The sequence below is a fragment of the Salvelinus sp. IW2-2015 genome, linkage group LG14 (assembly GCF_002910315.2).
Source record: "Salvelinus sp. IW2-2015 linkage group LG14, ASM291031v2, whole genome shotgun sequence".
Lineage (NCBI taxonomy): Eukaryota > Metazoa > Chordata > Actinopteri > Salmoniformes > Salmonidae > Salvelinus > Salvelinus sp. IW2-2015.
The window spans coordinates 18,513,459-18,536,418 of NC_036854.1; the positions used below are offsets into that span (position 1 = coordinate 18,513,459).

The following is a 22,960-nucleotide window of genomic DNA, read 5'->3' on the forward strand; positions in this document are numbered from 1 at the left end:
AACAATTCATTCATGATTATCCGTAATCATGGTAGCGTCAACATTAACGTAGAAGTGTTCAGAAACATATTCTATTCTTATTTACAATAAAAGTGAACACAAAACGACAACACATTATTTACCATTAATTTCTATTGGGCACAAAATTACCAGAAACAACCAAAACGAATTGCCAAAATAAAGGAAAGTCTGTACTGTTGTCTCATAAAACATTTGATCTCAAATCCAAAATGCTAGAGTACAGAGACAAATTAAAAATTTTAGCATCACTGTCCAAATAAATATGGGAGTGTACACACACATACATCCTATATTGTCATGTTGAACAGACAGTTAATGTTAAAGTGAAGCGAATACTTTTCCACAGCCGAAACTGCACGTCAGGAAGGCCGGGACAAACACAAACTCAGGAATGGCAATATTATTTACTTTAAATTAATTTAGTTTTTATTCATACCGAAAAGTCGTGGTGAAAACGAAAATGATTTAAAATTTGCCATACACTGACAGCTCCTTGGTAACGACAGGCGCTCATTACTAGAATCATTTCAAGTGGAACAATGAGGAATGAAGTGTAAAATATTTTTGGGGGGTCTTTCTCTTTTTTCTTGGCGAGGAAGGACAGGGAGCATCTCAGTTCTCTCCTTCCTCTCCAGTCTCTGGCTCATCTGCTGCATTATCAGACGTCCATAGCTGAAACACACAAGACAAAAAAAACATTAACAATGCACCGACCAGAAGCATTTCAGAAGTCACTATCTAAAAATGGACACACTCACTGTATTGTAAGTCACTTTGGATAAAAGTAAAGCTAAAATGGTATATTATACATGTGCTCCACTTAGGTCAAATCATTTCAAACCCCTATTATCCTAGCTAATCATTCACAAATGGCACTGCCTCCTGCTTGAGATTAAAACACTAAACTAAGACGCGCACACACTAGAGGGGGTTGCAGTCAGTGCCTGTGTGGGTGAATCGCTCGGTGGAGGGTGGGCAGATGTGCTGCAGGAGTGTCCAATCCCGTGGCGCCGTGGAGGGAGGCAGGAGGGTACTTACTGTGAGGTTGTCCCTAAGCAGCTGCATGATGAGGGTGCTGTCTTTGTACGAGTCTTCGCTCAGCGTGTCGAGCTCAGCGATGGCGTCATCAAAGGCCTACGAGCACACGCACAAATAATCAAACGGTTGATATATGCATATGAACAAGGAGATGAAAGGTGGAGAGAGAGAGGGCATATAATACAGCTCTGTCCCTATATAGTGCGCACCCACATAATGGCACCCTATTCCCTATATGGTGCACTTCTTTTGACCAGAGCCATATGGGTTCCGGTCAAAAGAAAGCACCGTATAGGGAATAGGGTGCAGAGTGAGACGCCGCCAGTGTGGGCTTCTGTGTTGTGTCATTATCCCGACCTGTTTGGCCAGTGAGCAGGCCTTCTCTGGGGAGTTGAGGATCTCGTAGAAGAAGACAGAGAAGTTGAGGGCCAGGCCCAGGCGGATGGGGTGGGTGGGCTGCATCTCCTTCTTGCTGATGTCAAACGCCTCCTGGTACGAGTCTTGAGAGTTGGATATCGTCTCTGCGGGAGAGGAGGGGGGGTAAGAAGGAATAATTAAAGATAGAGCTCCGACTCTAAAAAACATTCTCTATGTCCCAAATGGCAACTTATTCCTTATATAGCGCACTACATTTCAGGCCCATAGGCTCAAAAGTAGTACACTTCATAGGGATAAAGGCGCTATTTGGGAAAAAAACGATTGTCTCGGTTTCATTTCACAACCTTTGTAAAAATGTGACTTTGGTCAGGAAGTCATGTGTCTCCAGGCATCCATCACTGCTCCAGATGGAGTCACTTTCCTTTCCCTGCTCTGGCCTGGTCAATGTTCTGACCATTGTCAGCCTATCTGAAAGTGTTTCTGAGAGCTATGCCTATATGAGATAATGGACTTATAAATATCCTTTGTTGAGCACCAAAGCTACAAATAGTGCCGTGGCATTAAGAATAACAAAGTACCGGGGGGCTCTAAGTCACTGCATTGCATGCAGTAGTGCTAGAGGCGTTACTATGGTCCCGGGTTCATATCCCGAGCTGTGCCACAACCAGCCGGGGTTGGGAGTCCCATAGGACGGCGCACAATTGGCCCCGCGTCGTCCGGGTCAGGGTCGGGTTTGGCCAGTGGGGTTTTACTTGGCTCGTCGCGCTCTAGCGACTCCTTGTGGGGGGCCGGGTGCCTGCGGGCTGACCTCGGATGCCAGTTGAAAAGTGTTTCCGCCGACACATTGGTGCAGCTGGCTTCCGGGTTAAGCTGGCGGGTGTTAAGAGCGGTTAGCCAGGTCATGTTTCGGAGGACGCATGATTCAACCTTCGCCCCTCCCGAGCCCGTTGGGGAGTTGCAGCGATGAGACGAGATCGCCAAAAAATGTAAATCGAAAAATATATGTATAAAAAGAATAACAAAGTACCAAATAATCCCCTGATATGATCCATGTGGACCTAATTGCAGAGTGCCTGAAGTGGCTGCCAAAATAAGCCAGCGAGTGTTATGCTACTAACTGATTAGACCTAGGCCTACATTTCAACTGTTCATTTGTAGCTGGTGCCAGACAGAGACACATCCTCCCTTCCCCGTTTGAACCCCGTCCATCTTCAATTGGGGCAGGAGGGAGGGACGAGACCCCCAGGAAGGGAACATTCATACACCCATCTCCACGTTCAGAGCCCAAACTAACTCAGCCTGCAATAAATCAACAAACTTGAATCCCCTGAAGCTAGAGGTCTGGATGGCGCTCAAACACACAGAATGTATTTACATATTTTTTTCTTCCAGAGGGTGATGCATGCTTGAGTAAACGCTTGTTAAATACCTTCGAGCTCTATAATGATTTGAGGGGAAACAGGAAAACAAAACCAGATGCCTTATCAACACATACTGTCTGACAACAAAACAATATCAACAAACAAAAAGATAACTGATGAGCATTCCAAATGGCACCCGGTTCATTTCCCTTCTAGTACACCATGGTTGACCAGGGTCCAGGGCTTTGGTCAAAATTAGTGCACTGAATAGGGTTCCAATTGGGACGCATAGCTGCTGTCCTCCCTGGTACACTGTCTGCTCTAACACATAACCATCATTTCATGGCCAGACTATAACCTCATAAGCCCCTGTAATCCTTTCTACTACAATGCAGTTTATGATTGAGTCTTTTATCCACTGTAAACTCCTGGCTCCAGATAAAAGGAGGGACAGGGAGACCAGTGGGAGCTAGGGCTGGGAATTGACACGGACCTCACAATAAGATATTATCACGATACTTAGGTGTCAATAAGACATGCATTGCGATTCTCACGTTTCTATATGTATTGCGAATTGATACTACGATTTGATGTTCCAAACATATTGCTCACTACATGTCCGCTACAGAGGGAGAAGAGAAAACGAGTTTTGATCAGTCAGGGAAATAAGTGCTGAAAACATGTTGCTCACTATTTAAAAAGAAGATGGAGAACAAGCTATAGGCTGTTGGGCTCCCAAGTGGCGCAGCGGTCTAAGGCACTGCATCTCAGTGCTAGAGGCGTCAGACCCTGGTTCGATTCCAGGCTGTATCACAACTGGCCATGATTGGGCGTCCCATAGGGCGACGCACAATTGGCCCAGCGTCGCCTGGGTTAGGGTTTGGCCGGGGTACACCTTCATTGTAAATAAGACTTTGTTCTTAACTGGCTTGCCTAGTTAAATAAAAAAAAATACCAGAGTTTTGGTGCAGGTACTGCAAACTAGCGCTAGCTAACACTACTACCTACACTAGCCAAAAATAAATAAATAAAACAATTTCACAAATTGAAACTTGGAGTCAAATATATTGCGATATGAAATAATATTGCGATATGTAACTATCAACCCCCCCCCCGTCCTGAGAGAATGAATCTGAGTCCCAAATGACAGCCTATTCCCTATATAATGCACTACTTTTGACCAGGGCCCTTAGAGAATAGGGTGCCATTTAGGACATGGTCCATGTTCAAAAGTAGTAACCAATATGGGGAATAGGGTGCCATTTGGTACATAGACGACGACTGATCAGTCCAGAGGACCAGTACTTACCCTTCTTGTCATCTGCGGAGGCCACCTCAGCCAGGTATCTGTAGTAGTCTCCCTTCATCTTCAAATAGAACACTTTGCTCTCCGCATTGGGAGCATTTTCAATCAAATATTTGCTCAGCAGCCCCTGAGGGAAAAAAACGACAGGAGGAGAGTTAATATTAATGTGAAGAACTATTTGAGACGCATGTCTGCGTCTCAAATAGCACCCCATTCCTTACATAGTACACTTGGGCCCTGGTAAAAATGTGTGCACTATATAGGGTGCCATTTGGGACACGTCCCAACTCATTTTGTACACAGACAGGATTCCAAGACAGGCCACAGTTCAATAATTAAAATTGGAGGGAGAAAATAAATTGGAAGAAATGCTTAGAAGTTGTAACTTCAAAAAAGTATATTTTTCATTAATGTGACCTGCTTTGAAGAGGAGAAAGAATATACTGTGGCATCCAGAGGGGGAGAGCTTCTTCAGCAACAGAAAATATAATTTACAAAAAGGGAAAAAATAAATGTGATGGGCTCCTTCCTTTGGCCAGTGGTGCAGGATGACTCGGGTTAAACAAAACCTTGGACATGATCTTCTGGAGTTACATTCTCGCAAACACACCAAAACACTCTGCATATGGTTATCGCGCATATAAAACATTGAATGAGTCTCAAACAGCACCCGATTCCCAGAATTGGTCAAAATTAGCGCACTATATAGGGTGCAATTTGGGACAAACCCCTATCAATTATTGTAGCTGCACTTTGTTGACTTATCCGTTGCCTCAGATTGTGCGTTACTCCCACAAACAGGTTGTGGTTGGCATTTACATGCACATAACACTGGTACGAAAGAATGAGCACTCCACAACCAGCTTCCTGTGTAAACCGAACAATCGTCCACTTCCTCTTAATAAGGGCACGCTGTTTACAGCAGTAGACAGAGTCCTACCTAGAGACCACGTGTGTTAGGTAGCCTGGTACGTTTGTGCTCGTCTACTCCACAAGTGTTATTGTCGAGTCAATCGTGTTTGGCATGGCAAATGAGTGACGGGTGGTTGGCATGACAGCACAAACTGGCTCTAGACTACACGTGTGGTAAGCAGTTATCCGCTCCCTGCATCTGCGGAGGTCAGTACTACAGCATGGTGAGGCCAATGTTCAGCCCCAAGGAGGGAGGCAGGGAGGAATTACAAATGACATCATTTGTGTTTCGTCTGTGTAGCGGGCCGAACCCAGAAAACACAGTGAAAGATGCGGAGGAGGCATAGAGATAACCCAGTGAAAGGCTCGAGTGAAGGTGATACCAACTACAGGCTGCAGTTAATGCTGGCTCTCTAATACCTGATTATCAGCTCGGCGTGGGTGTGACGACAATCTGACAGCCTGGGTGAGACGCCCGGTGACAGCACTGACGCACAGGCAACTACACTTGCCAGAGCACAGCACTGACATACAGGCAGGGCTGTCACGGTGACCGTACTACAACCACACCGGCAGTCACGAGTCATGACCGCAGTCAAATTCCACGTGACTGTTGAGTTATGGAAACTAGGCTTCTCCAAAACAGCGCTCTACCTGGCTGGCATTAAATGAACCGGGGGAAAAGCGTCCTCCATTCGCTATTCAAGTGCATACAGATGTCTTTTATCCCCACTGCCCCTGTTCCGACAGGTGCACGATAAATCACAACTAATTTCACACATTATTTAGTATATGTAAAGACAAGATAATATTGAGAATAGTCTGATGAGTGAGAATATCATCACTTGATGACCAGAGTGTGCAGTCTAAGGCAAGAAATGGCACATTCATTTGTTTTGCAACTTTTCCCAATAATAGTCACATGCATTAAGTAGCCTAGCCCATAGGCCTATATGTTTTGTATAATAACTGAAGTGACCAAATACACACACATATACACACACACACACACACACACACACACAAAAGTAATAAAATCGAGCACACAGCCATGCAATCGCCATTGTCAAACATTGGCGGTAGAATGGCCTTACCGAAGACCTGACTTTCAACGTGGCACAGTCATAGGATGCCACCTTTCCAACAAGTCAGTTAGTCAAATTTCTGCCCTGCTAGAGCTGCCCCGGTCAACTGTAAGTGCTATTATTGTGAAGTGGAAACGTCTAGGATGAACAACGGCTCAGCCGTGAAGTGGTAGGCCACACAAGCTCACAGAACGTGACCGCCGAGTGCTGAACCGCATAAAAAAAATTAAAAAAAGAGGGGGGAAAAAAATTAAAAATCAAATCGTCTCTCCTCAGTTGCAATACTCACTACGGAGTTCCAAACTGCCTCTGGAAGCAACGTCAGCACAATAACTTATTGTCAGGAGCTTAATGAAATGGGTTTCCATGGCCGAGCAGCCACAAACAAGCCTAAGATGACCATGCGAAATGCCAAGCGTTGGCTGGAGTGGTGTAAAGCTCGCCGCCATTGGACTCTGGAGCAGTGGAAACGCATCGTCTGGAGTGATGAATCACGCGTCACCATCTGTCAGCCCAACGGACGAATATCAAATATATTTCGATTTGTTTAACACTTTTTTGGTTACTACATGATTCCATTTGTATTATTTCATAGTTTTGACATATTTACTAGTATTCTACAATGTAGAAAATAGTACAAATAAAAAATAGCCCTGGAATGAGTAGGTGTATCCAAACTTCTGACTGGTACTGTATATTAGTAGGCAATATGTAAAGACCAGATTAAATTGAGAATATTCTGATGGGTGAGAATATTATCAAGTGCTTTTTAAAATTGTGAATGAGAGACTGATAAAGTGTGTGCAGCCTGCGCAAGAAAGAGCAGAGCGCATGCCTTTCATGCAACTTTTTTTCAAATCATCAGTCACATGATGCAGGCCATTTTTGTATTTTTTCTAATACATTTGAAGGTTTGTATCACAACTACAGTTGCAAAATAACTCTAAATTAAGGAGAACCATTTTCAAATGATCACTTAACCACTCAACACAGAATAGCCACACGTGCGCACTCCCTCAGAAATTTAGGGAAAAATATCCTTTCCATTTTATTCAGTTATCTTCAATTGTATTCTTTTTACTATATACAGTTGAAGTCGGAAGATTACATCCAACTTAGCCAAATACATTTAAACTCAGTTTTTCATAATTCTTGACATTTAATCCTAGTAAAAATTCCCTGTTTAGGTCAGTTAGGATCACCACTTTATTTTAAGAATGTGAAATGTCAGAAAAACAGTAGAGAATTATTTATTTCAGCTTTTATTTCTTTCATCACATTCCCAGTGGGTCAGAAGTTTACATACACTCAATTAGTATTTGGTAGCATTGCCTTTAAATTGTTTAACGTTTGTCAAACGTTTTGGGTAGCCTTCCACAAGCTTCCCACAATAAGTTGGGTGAATTTTGGCCGATTCCCCCTGACAGAGCTGGTGTAACAGTCAGGTTTCTAGGCCTCCTTGCTCGCACATGCTTTTTCAGTTCCACCCACAAATGGGGCGGAACTTCTATAGGATTGAGGTCAGGGCTTTATGATGGCCAATACCTTTGGGTTGTCCTTAAGCCATTTTGCCACAACTTTGGAAGTATGCTTGGGGTCATTGTCCATTTGGAAAACCAATTTGTGACCAAGCTTTAACTTCCTGACTGATGTCTTGAGAAGTTGCTTCAATATATCCACATAATTTTCCTCGTGCTTCACGGTTGGAATGGTGTCCTTCGCCTTGCAAGCTTCCCCCTTTTTCCTCCAAACATAAAGATGGTCATTATGGCCAAACAGTTCTATTTTTGTTTCATCAGACCAGAGGACATTTCTCCAAAAAGTTAAAATCTTTAGTCTGGCTTTTTTTGTGGCGGTTTTGGAGCAGTGGCTTCTTCCTTGCTGAGTGGCCTTTCAGGTTATGTCAATATAGGACTCGTTTTACTGTGGATATAGATACTTTTGTACCCGTTTCCTCCAGCATCTTCACAAAGTCCTTTTGCTGTTGTTCTGGGGTTTATTTGCACTTTTCGCACCAAAGTACGTTCATCTCTAGGAGACAGAACCCGTCTCCTTCCTGAGTGGTATGACGGCTGCGTGGTCCCATGGTGTTTATACTTGCGTACTATTGTTTGTACAGATGAATGTGGTACCTTCAGGCATTTGGAAATTACTCCCAAGGATGAACCAGACTTGTGGAGGACTACCATATATTTTTCTTATTTCTTTTGATTTTCCATGATGTCAAGCAAAGAGGCACTGAGTTTGAAGGTAGGCCTTGAAATACATCCACAGGTACACCTCCAATTGATTCAAATTATGTCATTAGCCTATCAGAAGCTTCTAAAGCCATTACAACATTTTCTGGAATTTTACAAGCTGTTTGAAAGGCACAGTCAACTTAGTGTATGTAAACTTCTGACCCACTGGAATTGTGATACAATGAAGTGAAATAATCTGTCTGTAAACAATTGTTGGAAAAATTACTTGTGTCATGCACAAAGATATCCTAACCGACTTGCCAAAACTATAGTTTGTTAACAAGAAATTTGTGGAGTGGTTGAAAAAATTAGTTTTAACGACTCCAACCTAAGTGTATGTCTAAGTGTATGTCTTAGATTGTAGTTGCCCCGCAGTACTGACGTACAGGCAACTGCACCTGCCCCGCAGTACCTGACGTGCAGGCAACTGCACCTGCCCCGCAGTACTGACGTGCAGGCAACTGCACCTGCCCCGCAGTACTGACGTGCAGCGAACTGCACCTGCCCCGCAGTACTGACGTGCAGGCAACTGCACCTGCCCCGCAGTACTGACGTGCAGGCAACTGCACCTGCCCCGCAGTACTGACGTGCAGGCAACTGCACCGCCCGCAGTACTGACGTGCAGGCAACTGCACCTGCCCCGCAGTACTGACGTGCAGGCAACTGCACCTGCCCCGCAGTACTGACGTGCAGGCAACTGCACCTGCCCCGCAGTACTGACGTGCAGGCAACTGCACCTGCCCCGCAGTATGACGTGCAGGCAACTGCACCTGCCCCGCAGTACTGACGTGCAGGCAACTGCACCTGCCCCGCAGTACTGACGTGCAGGCAACTGCACCTGCCCCGCAGTACTGACGTACAGGCAACTGCACTGCCCAGCAGTACTGACGTGCAGGCAACTGCACCTGCCCCGCAGTACTGACGTGCAGGCAACTGCACCTGCCCGCAGTACTGACGTGCAGGCAACTGCACCTGCCCCGCAGTACTGACGTACAGGCAACTGCACCTGCCCCGCAGGTGCAGTTGCCTGTACGTCAGTTGCCTGTACTGACGTACAGGCAACTGCACCTGCCCCGCAGTACTGCACGTCAGGCAACTGCAACCTGCCCCGCAGTTACTGACGTACAGGCAACTGCACCTGCTGCCCGCAGTACTGACGTGCAGGCAACTGCACCTGCCCGCAGTACTGACGTACAGGCAACTGCACCTGCCCAGCAGTACTGGAGTGCAGGCAACTGCACCTGCCCCGCAGTACTGACGTACAGGCAACTGCACCTGCCCCGCAGTACTGACGTGCAGGTAAAGTGTTTTATTGTCACATAGACCAGACAGATTTTTCACCTCGTCAGCTCGTATATATTTGAACCAGCGACCTTTCAGTTACTGGCCCAATGCTTTAACCACTAGGCTACCTGCCACCCACCCTCACTACAACTACCCTACCAACTGTTCACAGTGAGTGTCCCATGACATCATACTACTGCTGTAGATATGCACAGACAAGAGGGGAGATACTTTGGGATTTTGGGAATGAGGCCCTTTGACAGAGTCAGATGAACTCGTGGATACCTTGCAGTTGGAAGGAAGCTGCTAACTAGCGGTAGCGCAATTGCTAGCGCTAGTTAGCCACGTCCTTCAAATGGCACACAGAGACATACAAATGGTATTCATGAGTTCATCTGACTCTGGGAAGTAGATAGAGGGCCTCATTTCCAAAATCCTGAAGTATCCGTTTAACTGTACAGCTTAAACTGCTGCTTGTTCTGTGAAGTCACTTGCTCACACATGCACACACTTAAGCCACGCAGAAAACCCAGGAAATGGGCTGAACCGGCCGCCATTTCCTCCGAGTGAAATCGTCACCACAAACATCCTTAGAGAAACACTCCTCCATCCTCAGCAGCCACAGCGCTGAACGTGTGTGTGTGTGTGTGCGCACGCGCAGCAAGTGTGTGTGTGTTAGTAGCAGGTCAGTGAAGCAGAAGTCCTTCTCCTCAAAGGCTCATGGCGTGATTCAGCACCTCTAACTGAACATTTTACAAGGCAAAATAAAAACCTCATAAATCGGGCCTGACAGTTATAGTGGAGAGCTCACTTCGACTCCTCAAGTGAGCATGCTGGGTTTTAATTTTATTTAACTAGGCAAGTCAGTTAAGATCAAATTCTTATTTACAATGACGGCCTACAACGGCCAAACCCTATGGACTCCCAATCACGGTCGGTTGTGATACCCTGGTTTGATTCCAGGCTGTGTCTGTAGTGACGCCTCTAGCACTGAGATGCAGTGCCTTAGACCGCTGCGCCACTTGTTCAAGACTTATTGAATTATACACCAATTCTATTCTCCAATTTCTCTGCTGCCATCCTCTCTATGGTGGTGTCCCAAATGACACCCCATTTCCTATATAGTGCACTACTTTTGACCGGGGCCCATAGGACTCAAAAATAGAGCACACCTTAGGGAATAGGGGGCCATTTGTGACGTAGCCTATTTCTTCGAGTTTGATCTTATCCCTGGAGGGAGGGTGGGAGTCAGGACAGAATAAATATTTTCTCTTCCTATCATCACCAGCAACCTTCACAGATAAAGAGGGGAGGAATTTGTACACCTCCCTACCGCCTCCAGACAAACATGTGCTCAGACATTCAGCACGCGTCCCAAATGGCACCCTATTCTCTATTATAGCACACAACTTTTGACCAGTGCCCTATGAGTGGTGCACTATCACAGGAATAGGGTGCCATTTGGGACACACCCATTCAAACAGAGCGCTGGGCACGGTCATGTCGTCAACACTCAGCCAACGTTGACTTTCACGCTATACCACAAGTGCTAGTCACTGACCTCCCTACGCACCTGGACAACCAAGCAGCAGGAGCCTGTGAAATAAGGTGAACGTGGATGACAATGTTGACGCTGTAGTGCCATACTGTGACCACCGCGCTTGATTCTTTCCATAGTCTAGCTACATTTAAAAACGGTCATCTGACCACAGCAGGTGGCATATCCCCGTTATTCATGGTGACGAGAGCAAATGAACAGTATTACTAGCACAGAAAAAAAACAAAAAGCTACCAGCCCCATTTTATTTGGACTTAACCCGTTATTTAACCCATTGAGCATAACACAGCACAAGAAGCAGCATATTACACAGTCAAACATTGGTCAAGTCAGTATCCTTACGGGTTTGTATGGGTTCATGAGCAGCTTACCGTAGGTTACACAAATCCAGCCTGGTCCCAGATCTGTCTGTGCTCTTGCCAACGCCATGCATGTGGGTAAAGAGATCATTGGGAACGCAGAACGTGGGGGATAGAAGGGCGTCGTCATTGGCCAACAAATCTACCAAAATGGATATTCGTCAAATCCGTCATGACCTCTAACAGGCCCACAAGGTGGTTAATAAAATCAAATTTGGATATATTTGGCTGTTTTCACCGTATAATATTTAGAAGTTGTCCTTTTCAGGTTTAGAAGAAGAAAAAAAACATAAATGCTAACTTCCGTTCGTATACGCTGGTAGCGAAGCTAGCATATAGACATCAGTGGTGGTAGCTGAAGCCGTTTTTAAGTGTAGGCTAATGCAGTCGATTGGTGACGATGACATGAACATGTATTGGGGTTGACATCATTTTGAGGGTTCCTGAGCGGCGCAGCGGGATCACAACCGGCCGTGATCAGAAGTCCCGTAGGGAGGCGCACAATTAGCTCAGCGTCGTCCGGGTTAGGGGAGGGTATGGCCGGGGTAGGCCGACATTGTAAAATAAGAATTTGTTCTTAACTGACTTGCCTAGTTAAAAAAAAGTTTAATTTAAAATTAATAAAAAAATAAAAAAACATCTATACAAGCATTATACTCAGATTTGTACCCCGACATAGTGTGAAATAGACAAACAATTGCTAAATGTAGGCTAATTTGATGGGCGGCGGCGAGGAGATTCTCAATCTCTCCCACAGGGGGGGGGGGGGGGGGCGCATGGGTGGCAATGTCATTGTTTTGGTCAAATTCGGTTGACATCTTTACCAAACACGGAATAACAATGAGTTGACGTGACAGCACAGCACAGACAGGCAATACAAAATCCCCTACTGTACCCAAAGTGTGATAACTTGACCAGACACAAACATCACTGTCCCTGCGTGTACCCACTACCTAGAATATGTAATAACATACATACTTATTATGTAATAGGAGGCTGGAGCCATGAAGGCACTAGCCCAGAGGGGTCCTGTGTAGAGCAGGGCACTAACAGATGGCCAGTGCAGAATTAGAGCACACAGATGCTGCTCAGCCAGTGTGCGAACTAGCTCAGCGTTGAGCCTGCCACACCAAAGCACTAGGCTACATCCTCAATGAACATCCGTGTCTGTCAGGGTTACACCTTCCTATACACACAGGACAGGAAGTGACACGGCAGGATGATGCGGTGTTCTTATATAAACAGAATATCTTTGGTTCTTTATTTGACAGGTATAGCTATAGAAGGGTGACATAAGATGAAAGGGTGGAGACTGGGATTGAACCCTGGTCTCCAGTGGGGAGGCGTGTACATGTGGCTTGTGCCGAGAGTATTGCCCACTTGACCATGGCTCTGCACGCCATATAGAGTATACCAAACATGAAGACATGAACATGAAGATTTCTTTAACCCGTCTCGTCGCCTTCATCTACACTGATAAGAGATCATAGCTTTCTCCTGGATTCACCTGGTCAGTCTACGTCATAGAAAGAGCAGGTATTCTAATGTTTTGTACACTCAGTGTATGTCGGTTAAGTTAAGGGCCTGTGTGGATGAGAGCTAGACTTGCTTCGATGACCAGCCTGACACCCCCATCACAGCTCAGATCAAAAGGGTGTAAAGACCAGAGCAGCGTTTCCCAACTCGTTTAACAGCACACATTTTTATTGTAGCCCCAGACAAACTCACCTAATTCAACTCTGAGGGTTTAATAAGTAAGTGACAAGTTGAATCAGCTGTGCTTGTCCAGGGCTACAACAAAAATGTGTGCTGTTTAGAGAACTGAGGGACTGGAGTTAGGAAACACTGGAATAGATGATGGACCCGTCTGGATTACTGGTAATCTGCTTTAATCCACCAGGGTGCTAGATCTAAACCTGATCCACAAGAAATGTAATACAATACTGAGCTTTCCTCCATCACTAAACACCTAGAATTAAGTGTGTACTGCACAATTGAGTATGGAGGACAACTGTATAGACCAACATACAGTACCAATCAAACACACCTACTCAATCAAGGGTTTTTCTTTATTTTTACTATTTTCTACATTGTAGAATAATAGTGAAGACATCAAAACAATGAAATAAGACATATGGAATCATTTAGTAACCAAAAACATGTTAAACAAATCAAAATATATTTGAGATTTGAGATTCTTCAAAGTAGCCACCCTTTGCCTTGACAGCTTTGCACACTCTTGGCATTCTCTCAACCAGCTTCACGAGGAATGCTTTTCCAACAGTCTTGAAGGAGTTCCCACATATGCTGAGCGCTTGTTGGCTGCTTTTCCTGCACTCTGCGGTCCAACTCATTAAAAAGGAAAGGAATTCCACAAATTAACAAGGCACACCTGTTAATTGAAATGCATTCCAGGTGAATACCTCATGAAGCTGGTTGAGAGAATGCCAAGAGTGTCTACATTAAAGAATCTCAAATATATTTTGATATGTTTAACACTTTTTGGTTACTACATGATTCCATATGTGTTATTTCATAGTTTTGATGTCCTCACTATTATTCTCAAATGTAGAAAATAGTAAAAATAAAGAAAAAACCCTGGAATGAGTAGGAGTGTCTAAACTGTTGACTGGTACTGTATGCTCAGGGCTAGTGTGTCTCCCTTGCTATATGTCAAAGGTCTCAGACACAGCCTGTTGAACGAAGACACCGCACAAGTTCCCTTTTTGACAGGAAACCAACGAGTGTTAATGCCCACCCCCAACTGTCACTACAGAGACAGAGCGCCAGACAGACTGCAATACATGTGGCTTAAGTGGTGAGGTAGTCCATTTCCACATTATAGAACTCTTCCTCTGGGAGTGTTGAGGTTGTGCATTAGGTTGTTCCATAGTAGACTAGCCAAGCTTTTAGAACCAATCTGCCCCCTTTCCTATGGGGCCCTGGATCTGCGTACCAAATGGTACCCTATTCTCTACATGGGGCTCTGTACAGAGGTAGTGCACTATCAGCCCTGGTCAAAAGAAGTGCCCTATATAGAGAATAGGGTGCCATTAGGGAAGCACACCACACTGTTCGGAGGGATAAACTGAAAAATACAGCTAAGCTTCGCACAAACATCTCTGCCCTATTTAAAGCATGAGGGTGACGCATATATACAGAGGGTTATTGAGCTGGTTTACTAGTTAACCAGTACTATATATGGATGAAACGGTTACCGGTTTCACGATAAACCACAGTAAAATTCCGCCTTTTCAATTATCATTAAAACCGATTACCACGGTTTGAAAAACTCACGGTAAATACTGTCCAGCATCAACCAAAGTTCAAATCAAATCAATTTTATTTGCCACATACACATGGTTAGTTAGCAACAGTCTGACGTAGGCGCAGCATGCTACGTGGGTTTTGTTTCGTGTGAAACATGGCGGAAGGCAGTGACAGCGCTCGGGAGATTTTTCTGCCTTCTAAGAGGACCAAATCTGAAGTGTGGTCGTATTTTGGGTTTTACAAGAGTGCTTAGGGAAACTTAAAATCGAAGATGGTCACCCTGTCTGCAGAACATGCCCCCCCAAAAAAATTGCTGCGAAAGGGGGCAACACTTCAAATCTCTTAAGTCATCTTCGTGATCACCACCCGCTACTTTATAGCGAATGCAAGGTAAGTTAACTTTTAGTAACGGTTTGTCTAACTTCCTAATAGCTTGTCAATAATGTTAACTGAAGCTTTCAGTGTTACCTACGCCTGTAAAAACACTACACGATGTTCTGCCGCTGTATGCGTCGTGTGTCTGCAGACTCGATTCGCCCATTGAACACAATAACACGTGATGTAGTTTAGTCACCCAACCAACATATTTTGTACATTTAAAACCAGGCAGATGTCGACTTGGTTGTAAAAGTGTTCCAACAGGAGGAACACGATAGACTCCTATACAATCCTATGCCAATTGTTGGGCTCATTGCAATTACTATCACTGTCTTTTTTTTCTTTCTTTTTTTACCCCCTTTTCGTGGTATCCAAATGCTAGTAATTACTATCTTGTCTCATCGCTACAACTCCCGTACGGGCTCGGGAGAGACGAAGGTCGAAAGCCATGCGTCCTCCGAAACACAATCCAACCAAGCCGCACTGCTTCTTAACACAGCGCGCCTCCAACCCGGAAGCCAGCCGCACCAATGTGTCGGAGGAAACACCGTGCACCTGGCTCCCTTGGTTAGCGCGCACTGCGCCCGGCCCGCCACAGGAGTCGCTGGTGCGCGATGAGACAAGGATATCCCTACCGGCCAAACCCTCCCTAACCCGGACGACGCTAGGCCAATTGTGCGTCGCCCCACGGACCTCCCGGTCGCGGCCGGCTGCGACAGAGCCTGGGCGCGAACCCAGAGTCTCTGGTGGCGCAGCTAGCGCTGCGATGCAGTGCCCTAGACCACTGCGCCACCCGGGAGGGGCCCATACTGTCTTCTTAAGACTCATTTGTATTTATGTAAATTGTGCATGGGTCATTGCAAATACGCAAATGCTACACAGAGATAGACTGTGTGTGTAATAATAAACATAATGTAACACCAATAATAATAATAGTACTACATTTGCCATTCCCTTGTTTACAGAGTGGGCGTGCAGTAGGCAAACCCAGTGATGCTACTGGTCCCTCATCTACAGTTGTGACACAGACACTCCAGCAAGTATTTAAAAGGCAGGCTGCTTATGCACCACATCAAAACATGCTCGAGACCTCACTGCAGACCTTTCATATTACATTGCAAAGGCGATGATGCCATTTCAAATTGTTGAGAGGCCTGGCTTTCTGAGGCTGATGAAGGTTGCCGTGCCTCACTACAAATGTATTTGTTGTTTGTTTTGATTTGATTATTTGATTTGCTTACTTAAGGTTGTGTTCATTAAAACCTGCACTAGGGAAACTTACCTCTCATGGCCACACGGTGCATCTTTAAATGTTAATGTTATTATTTTAATGTTTAAAACTTGGTTAAATTATTTCAGTGTGTCTCTCAGTACTTTTTGAACATTTCCAGTACATTTTAACAATACCGCAATAATACTGATAACAGTGATAATTTTGGCCACTATAATCGTGATATGAAATGTTCATACTGTTTCATCTCTAATACACACACACAGAAGCTGAATACAGTGAGCCAATGGGAAGGTCTGCACTACTAATGCGAATCTCAGTCTTGTTTTACGCTTTAGGTGACTGGGTCCTGGTCAGATAAAGCAGGGCTCCTGCTCTTTTCTTCCATATCTACCCGTCGGATGGGGGGGGGGGGGGGGCAGCTATGATTACACGAGTCAAATCATAAAGAGTAGATCCTGCTGCAGTGGATAAACTGGCCACTCCAGGAACAGGCAGAATTAGAAGTAAATTAGCCCATAGTATCGGCACACCGTGGTGTTAAACCGTGTCTTTTAAAGTGGATGAACAATTAGGGGGCTGTGGCACCGGCACGTAATCTAAGAGAGATTACAGGTACTGTCTGTCACCATGGCCACACCCACTTAAACCCTGCAGGCAGGAGTAAGAATAAACTCTCCCATAGTGACGGTAGATAAGACATCAATGTAAACAGGCCAGGCAACTCCCAGCCAACACTAAGACTCTGTCTCAAATAGCACCCTGTTGACTACTTTTTACCAAAGCCCCTATATGGGCTTGAATAGTGTGCCATTCGAGATGCAGCCACAGCCATTCTGTATAACAAAGAACTGAGGGACACCGAAGGCCACAGGATCCACCACCATCTCATTGGGTCGGGGCACATGATCAGCCCAATGACAGCTCATGCTACAGTTGATCCCCGAAATAGTGTCACCGAGTCATTCAATACAACATGGAGATCAAGGTGTGTGCTTAAAATTAGCTCAGTTGAACAGGAAATGTATAGAACATGTAAAAGCCTTCCTGTACAAAACCAAAAATAAAAAAAAGGGCCTTTGAATGAACAAAAGGGTAGGTCGGCAGGGGGCACACATTTTTAAAAACATAGCGACAGGATTATGGCAGTGCTGTCACTTGCTAATATTATCCCTCCACAACTGCTTAGTATTATTGTAACGTGTCATCGTGTCTAGATGCTCCAACATCCCCACTGGAGGCCCAGTTCACATACAGCTGTTTAGCCTCATTTGATCTGGCATATCAAACTCAAGCAGCCAAGGAAACTAAACATCAGTCCAAGTAGACCCCATTATTATGTGGACATTTGCCATGCCCTTTGACTCAGAATGTATGACTGTTCTGTTGACAACCCGTATAAAACTATTCAGTGAAATGTAAAAAGAGGAAGGAAAGAGGTCCTGCCTGCCTTTACCCGCCCTGCAAACCATACAGTGCATTCGGGAAAGTATTCACATCCCTTCACTTTTTCCACATTGCGTTACGTTAGCCTTATTCCAAAATGGAATCTTCAATCTACACACAATACCTGAAAATGACAAAGTGAAAACGGGTTTTTAGAAGACAGGATTGTGTCGAGGCACAACATCTGGGGAAGGTTACACAAAAAGCTCCCAAAGAACACAGTGGCCTCCATCATTCTTAAATGGGAGAAGTTTGGAACCACTAAGACTCTTCCTAGAGCTGGCTGCCCGGTCAAACTGACAGCTATCTCTGCAGCATTCCACCAATCAGGCCTTTATGGTAGAGTGGCCAGACTGAAGCCACTCCTCAGCAGGCACATGACAGCCCGCTTGGAGTTTGCCTAAAAGCACCCAATGGACTCTCAGACCATGAGAAACTATTTTCTCTGGTCTGATGAAACCAAGATTGGTCACATCTGGAGGAAACCATGCACCGCAGCAGGGACTGGGAGACTAGTCAGGATCGAGGGAAAGATGAACGGAGCAAAGTAGAGATATCCTTGATGAAAACCTGCTCCAGAGCGCTCAGGACCTCAGACTGGAAGTAGAACCTTCGCCCCAACAGGACAACGAACCTAAGCACACAGCAAAGACAACGCAGGAGTGGCTTCAGGACAAGTCCCTGAATGTCCTTGAGTGGCCCAGCGAGAGCCCGAACTTGAAACCAATCGAACATCTCTGCAGAGACCTGAAAATAGCTGTGCAGTGACGCTCCACATCCAACCTTACAGAGCTCGAGGGGATCTGCAGAGACGAATGGGAGAAACGCCCCAAATACAGGTGCCAACCTTGTAGCGTCATACCCAAGAAGACTCAAGGCTGTAATCGCTGCCAAAGGTGCTTCAACAAAGTACAGAGTAAAGGGTCTGAATAATTGTAAAAAAAAAAATAACTAAAAAGCTGTTTTTACTTTGTCATTATGGGGTATTGTGTGTAGATTTATAAGGGGGGAAAAAACAATTGAATCCATTTTAGAATAAGGCTGTAAAGTAACAATGTGGAAAGGGTCAAGGGGTCTGAATACTTTCCAAATGCACTGTATTGATTGTGAGCAGCAGTGGAAAGGGGAGGTCATTCCACTGCACCACTGTGGCTCAGATAATCAATTGGTGCAGCCGTTCTGCATAGTTTCAGACAAACATCACACCAATAGAAGCACTGCAATGTTAAAGTCCATGAATGAGGGCCAGCATTGCATTAGTGGAAACCAACACTGTTCTCAGGGCAGGTTTTAGCTAGATACTGTATATGTTTGAGTCGTGTCTGAGACCATTTTTGCATTTTAACCTGCCACATTCATTTGCCTAACCTGCTACGAAAAGTAACTTCTGCTAGTCAAAACCGGCAGACCCAGCCGGAGAACAGTCTTGGTTTCCACTAAAGCAATAAAGCAAATAAGGAATTTATAGAACTGCTCTATTTTGCACTACTAGAAAAGAGATTGTCATAAAGAGGGAGGATACAGTCAGTCAACCAAATCATCTCATCTCATCTCCAAAGGGGGAAAAAATGGATGACAGCTTCTTTCTCTGTCCTCGGCCTCACAGAAACAGTGAGAATTTGTTGGTGATTCTATCAAGAAGCTTTTTTATACCACGATTGACCCCATTTATTGACCCCCACAAATGGTTTATTGCGGTCGTCACATACAGCCTGTCCTCAATTTCCAGCAGAGAACGTGAACAGGGTAAATCAAATCTGGTTCTCGCAAAGCCATGCATGCCCACTCATTCTGGCTGACAGAAAAACATTAACTCACCAATACATCGTTGCAGATGTCTCGCAACTCGGTCTCCACCTTATTCCGGTATTCCTTCACCATCTGAAGCTTCTTGTCGCTGCCCTCTGTCTTCTGCTCGATGGCGGAGATGACCCGCCATGCGGACCTCCGGGCCCCGACAACGTTCTTGTAGGCAACCGATAGAAGATTTCTCTCCTCACACGACAGCTCTGCCCCCTTCTCAGTTACCTCCTTCATGGACGAAGCCATGTCGTCGTAACGCTCAGCCTGCTCCGCCAGCTTGGCTTTCTGAATCAGCTCCGTTTTATCCATATTTCTGTGTTATTTGATGTTCAAACTGTCGCTCGCAGATGCAAATAGAGTCCCAAGAGAGCGGAATGAATGGGACAAAGATGTGGGGATAGATCGTGTAGATAGATCGTGTAGAACGATAGATATTTATAATCGTTGGATAGGTGAATGGAGGTACAGGTATGTTATCCAGACAGGGACACCTGGGGAGGACAATTAGATGATTGTTTAGGATGGCCAATGCTTGCACACAACTTGTAGTGATGAAGTTGGTTGGTTAGTTCATCTTTTACAAAAACAAATACATTAAATAGTTGACTTGTTAATATAACATTAGCTAGCTGGGAAACAGTCCTGGCTTGACACATAAATTACTCCGACTACTGCACACAGCTTTCACTCTCAGCGTCAAGTCAAACCACTGTCAACTCAGTCATGGTCGTGAGCGACTCAGTTCGGTTAAATGACACTAGCCAGACAATATTGTGTAACATTCCCGCTTCCCCAATACTAGAGTAACGTTAATACTTTTTAAAACGTATGATGCCAATTTATTAGTTAACGTTACCAACCATCTGCAGCGGAGGCTAGCCAGGCAGATGTAGTCTGCTAACTAACGTTAGCTGGCTAAAGTAACATAACTACTCTTCTAACTAGCTAATGACGTTAGACAGTTATAGTGTACTAGTAAAATTGTTGGACGGATATGTTGTAATTCACTTGACTTGTTCAAGAGTTTACTATATCCTAATGTTACAACTTATGGCATCTCGTTTACAAGCAAGTGTGGTGGTTTGCCCAATATCCAAATTTGATTGCCTAACAAACGAACGTTAGCTAGATGGCTGTCTGGCTGCAGTAAATAGCACGATACCGAATCATTTTTCTGAAGCAGTGGCAACCACACACCGTAAACTAACTAGCCATAGATAGACAGCTTACATTTCCTTACAAGATTGGAACAATCGAACTTGATCTTAAATATAGTAACCAAGCTACACATTAATTTCCAAGATATAAAGAAGAAGCAATATTTCCCAACCTTTAGTTCGCTAGGTTGTTCCGATCAGCCACTCCAAGTAGATACACTATGAGCTTCGGGCAGGCGAAAAAAATCTACGCCTTCAACCAAACACGGCCAAAGGGCGTGTCCAACTAAACAATAGCCCTATGAGAACCCGTCTTTGAATCGGAAATACCCGTCACAGTTCAAAACAAGAACTAATAGGACGATAGCGCGGGGAAAGAAGAAGGGATTTTGAGGCAACGGGGTTTCCTCCAATGGGCAAATTTGTTTTGCATGGCCAGGTAAGCGGAGTTGGTATGTTTTCTACAATTCCATTGGATCTTTAGGAAACTCTCCACTTATCCGGGGCACCGGGCCATGCAAAACGAACTCAACCAATTAAAGCAAGAGAGGAGACGTCATCATTACCATGGAAATCCAACGCCCTCCCGTCACACCAATAGAGATCGCCAGTTTGTACACCTAAAACCCGGAAATAAGTTACCTCTGGTTCGTTCAGCCATCATTTATAGGGAAAGAATAGGGTTTTGGAATAAACGCCGAAAATAAGGTCTACGGTTAACACAGGTTTAGGAGATCATATACGTTTTCTTCTATGAGATAATAATCAGTTAACGTGACCTTTATGAATTATGAAGCCTTTATGTGATTTATGTGTTTTTTTATGATTATATACATTCTTCAAAATTAACAAAAATTACGTTAGCGGATGAAGATTATCTCATAGAACAAGACGTATAAGATCTCCTAAGCCTGTGTTATTTTTGTAGTTTAAAAACTGCATTCATTTTCCTCATAGGCTTTGTCCAACTAACTGTGGTGGAGTTGGTGCCTACAAAAACATGCTATTACTATTTCTCTCTATATACCTCAGTGCATTCCTCCAGAGATACTTTTGAGGAGATGGGAAACTCCTTTGGAATAGTATTAACGGCCATTGTGTACGTTGCCCATGCATCGTGGTCTGCCATGAATGGTCTGCCTACCCATGTGAGAGACACAGACTCGGTCTCAACTTTTAAGTCTTTACTGAAGACTCATCTCTTCAGTGGGTCATATGATTGAGTGTAGTCTGGCCCAGGAGTGTGAAGGTGAACGGAAAGGCTCTGGAGCCCTTGCTGTCTCTGCCTGGCCGGATCCCCTCTCTCCACTGGGATTATCTGCCTCTAGTGGTGTGGGGGCTGTACTTTGGCAAAGTGGGTGGGGTTATATCCTTCCTGTTTGGCCCTGTCCGGGGGTATCATCGGATGGGGCCACAGTGTCTCCTGACCCCTCCTGTCTCAGCCTCCAGTATTTATGCTGCATTAGTTTATGTGTCGGGGGGCTAGGGTCAGTTTGTTATATCTGGAGTACTTCTCCTGTCTTATCCGGTGTCCTGTGTGAATTTAAGTATGCTCACTCTAATTCTCTCTTTCTTTCTCTCTCTCGGGGGACCTGAGCCCTAGGACCATGCCTCAGGACTACCTGGCATGATGACTCCTTGCTGTCCCCAGTCCACCTGGCCGTGCTGTTGCTCCAGTTTCAACTGTTCTGCCTGCGGCTATGGAACCCTGACCTGTTCACCGGACGTGCTACCTGCCCCAGACCTGCTGTTTTCAACTCTCTAGAGAGTTGAAGGTGCGGTATGAAAAGCCAACTGACATTTACTCCTGAGGTGCTGACTTGCTGCACCCTCGACAACTACTGTGATTATTATTATTTGACCATGCTGGTCATTTATGAACATTTGAACATCTTGGCCATGTTCTGTTATAATCTCCACCCGGCACAGCCAGAAGAGGACTGGCCACCCCTCATAGCCTGGTTCCTCCCTAGGTTTCTTCCTAGGTTTTGGCCTTTCTAGGGAGTTTTTCCTAGCCACCGTGCTTCTACACCTGCATTGCTTGCTGTTTGGGGTTTTAGGCTGGGTTTCTGTACAGCACTTTGAGATATCAGCTGATGTAAGAAGGGCTATATAAATACATTGGATTTGATT

The 22,960-nt window shown here is 44.9% G+C and overlaps 1 protein-coding gene across 1 annotated transcript; it reads right to left on the bottom strand.

Annotated features, from left to right (window-relative positions):
- Positions 1 to 421: 421 nt before the first annotated feature.
- ywhaqa (tyrosine 3-monooxygenase/tryptophan 5-monooxygenase activation protein, theta polypeptide a) lies at positions 422 to 21,117 on the bottom strand. The gene is made up of 6 exons (XM_024000535.2): positions 21,001 to 21,117; positions 19,686 to 20,161; positions 4,108 to 4,231; positions 1,417 to 1,580; positions 1,060 to 1,155; positions 422 to 693 (listed from the first exon to the last, which is right to left on the bottom strand). Exons 2-6 carry the CDS (start codon positions 19,977 to 19,979, stop codon positions 634 to 636), a joined length of 738 nt encoding a protein of 245 aa, XP_023856303.1. The 5' UTR covers positions 19,980 to 20,161; positions 21,001 to 21,117; the 3' UTR covers positions 422 to 633.
- Positions 21,118 to 22,960: the final 1,843 nt, after the last annotated feature.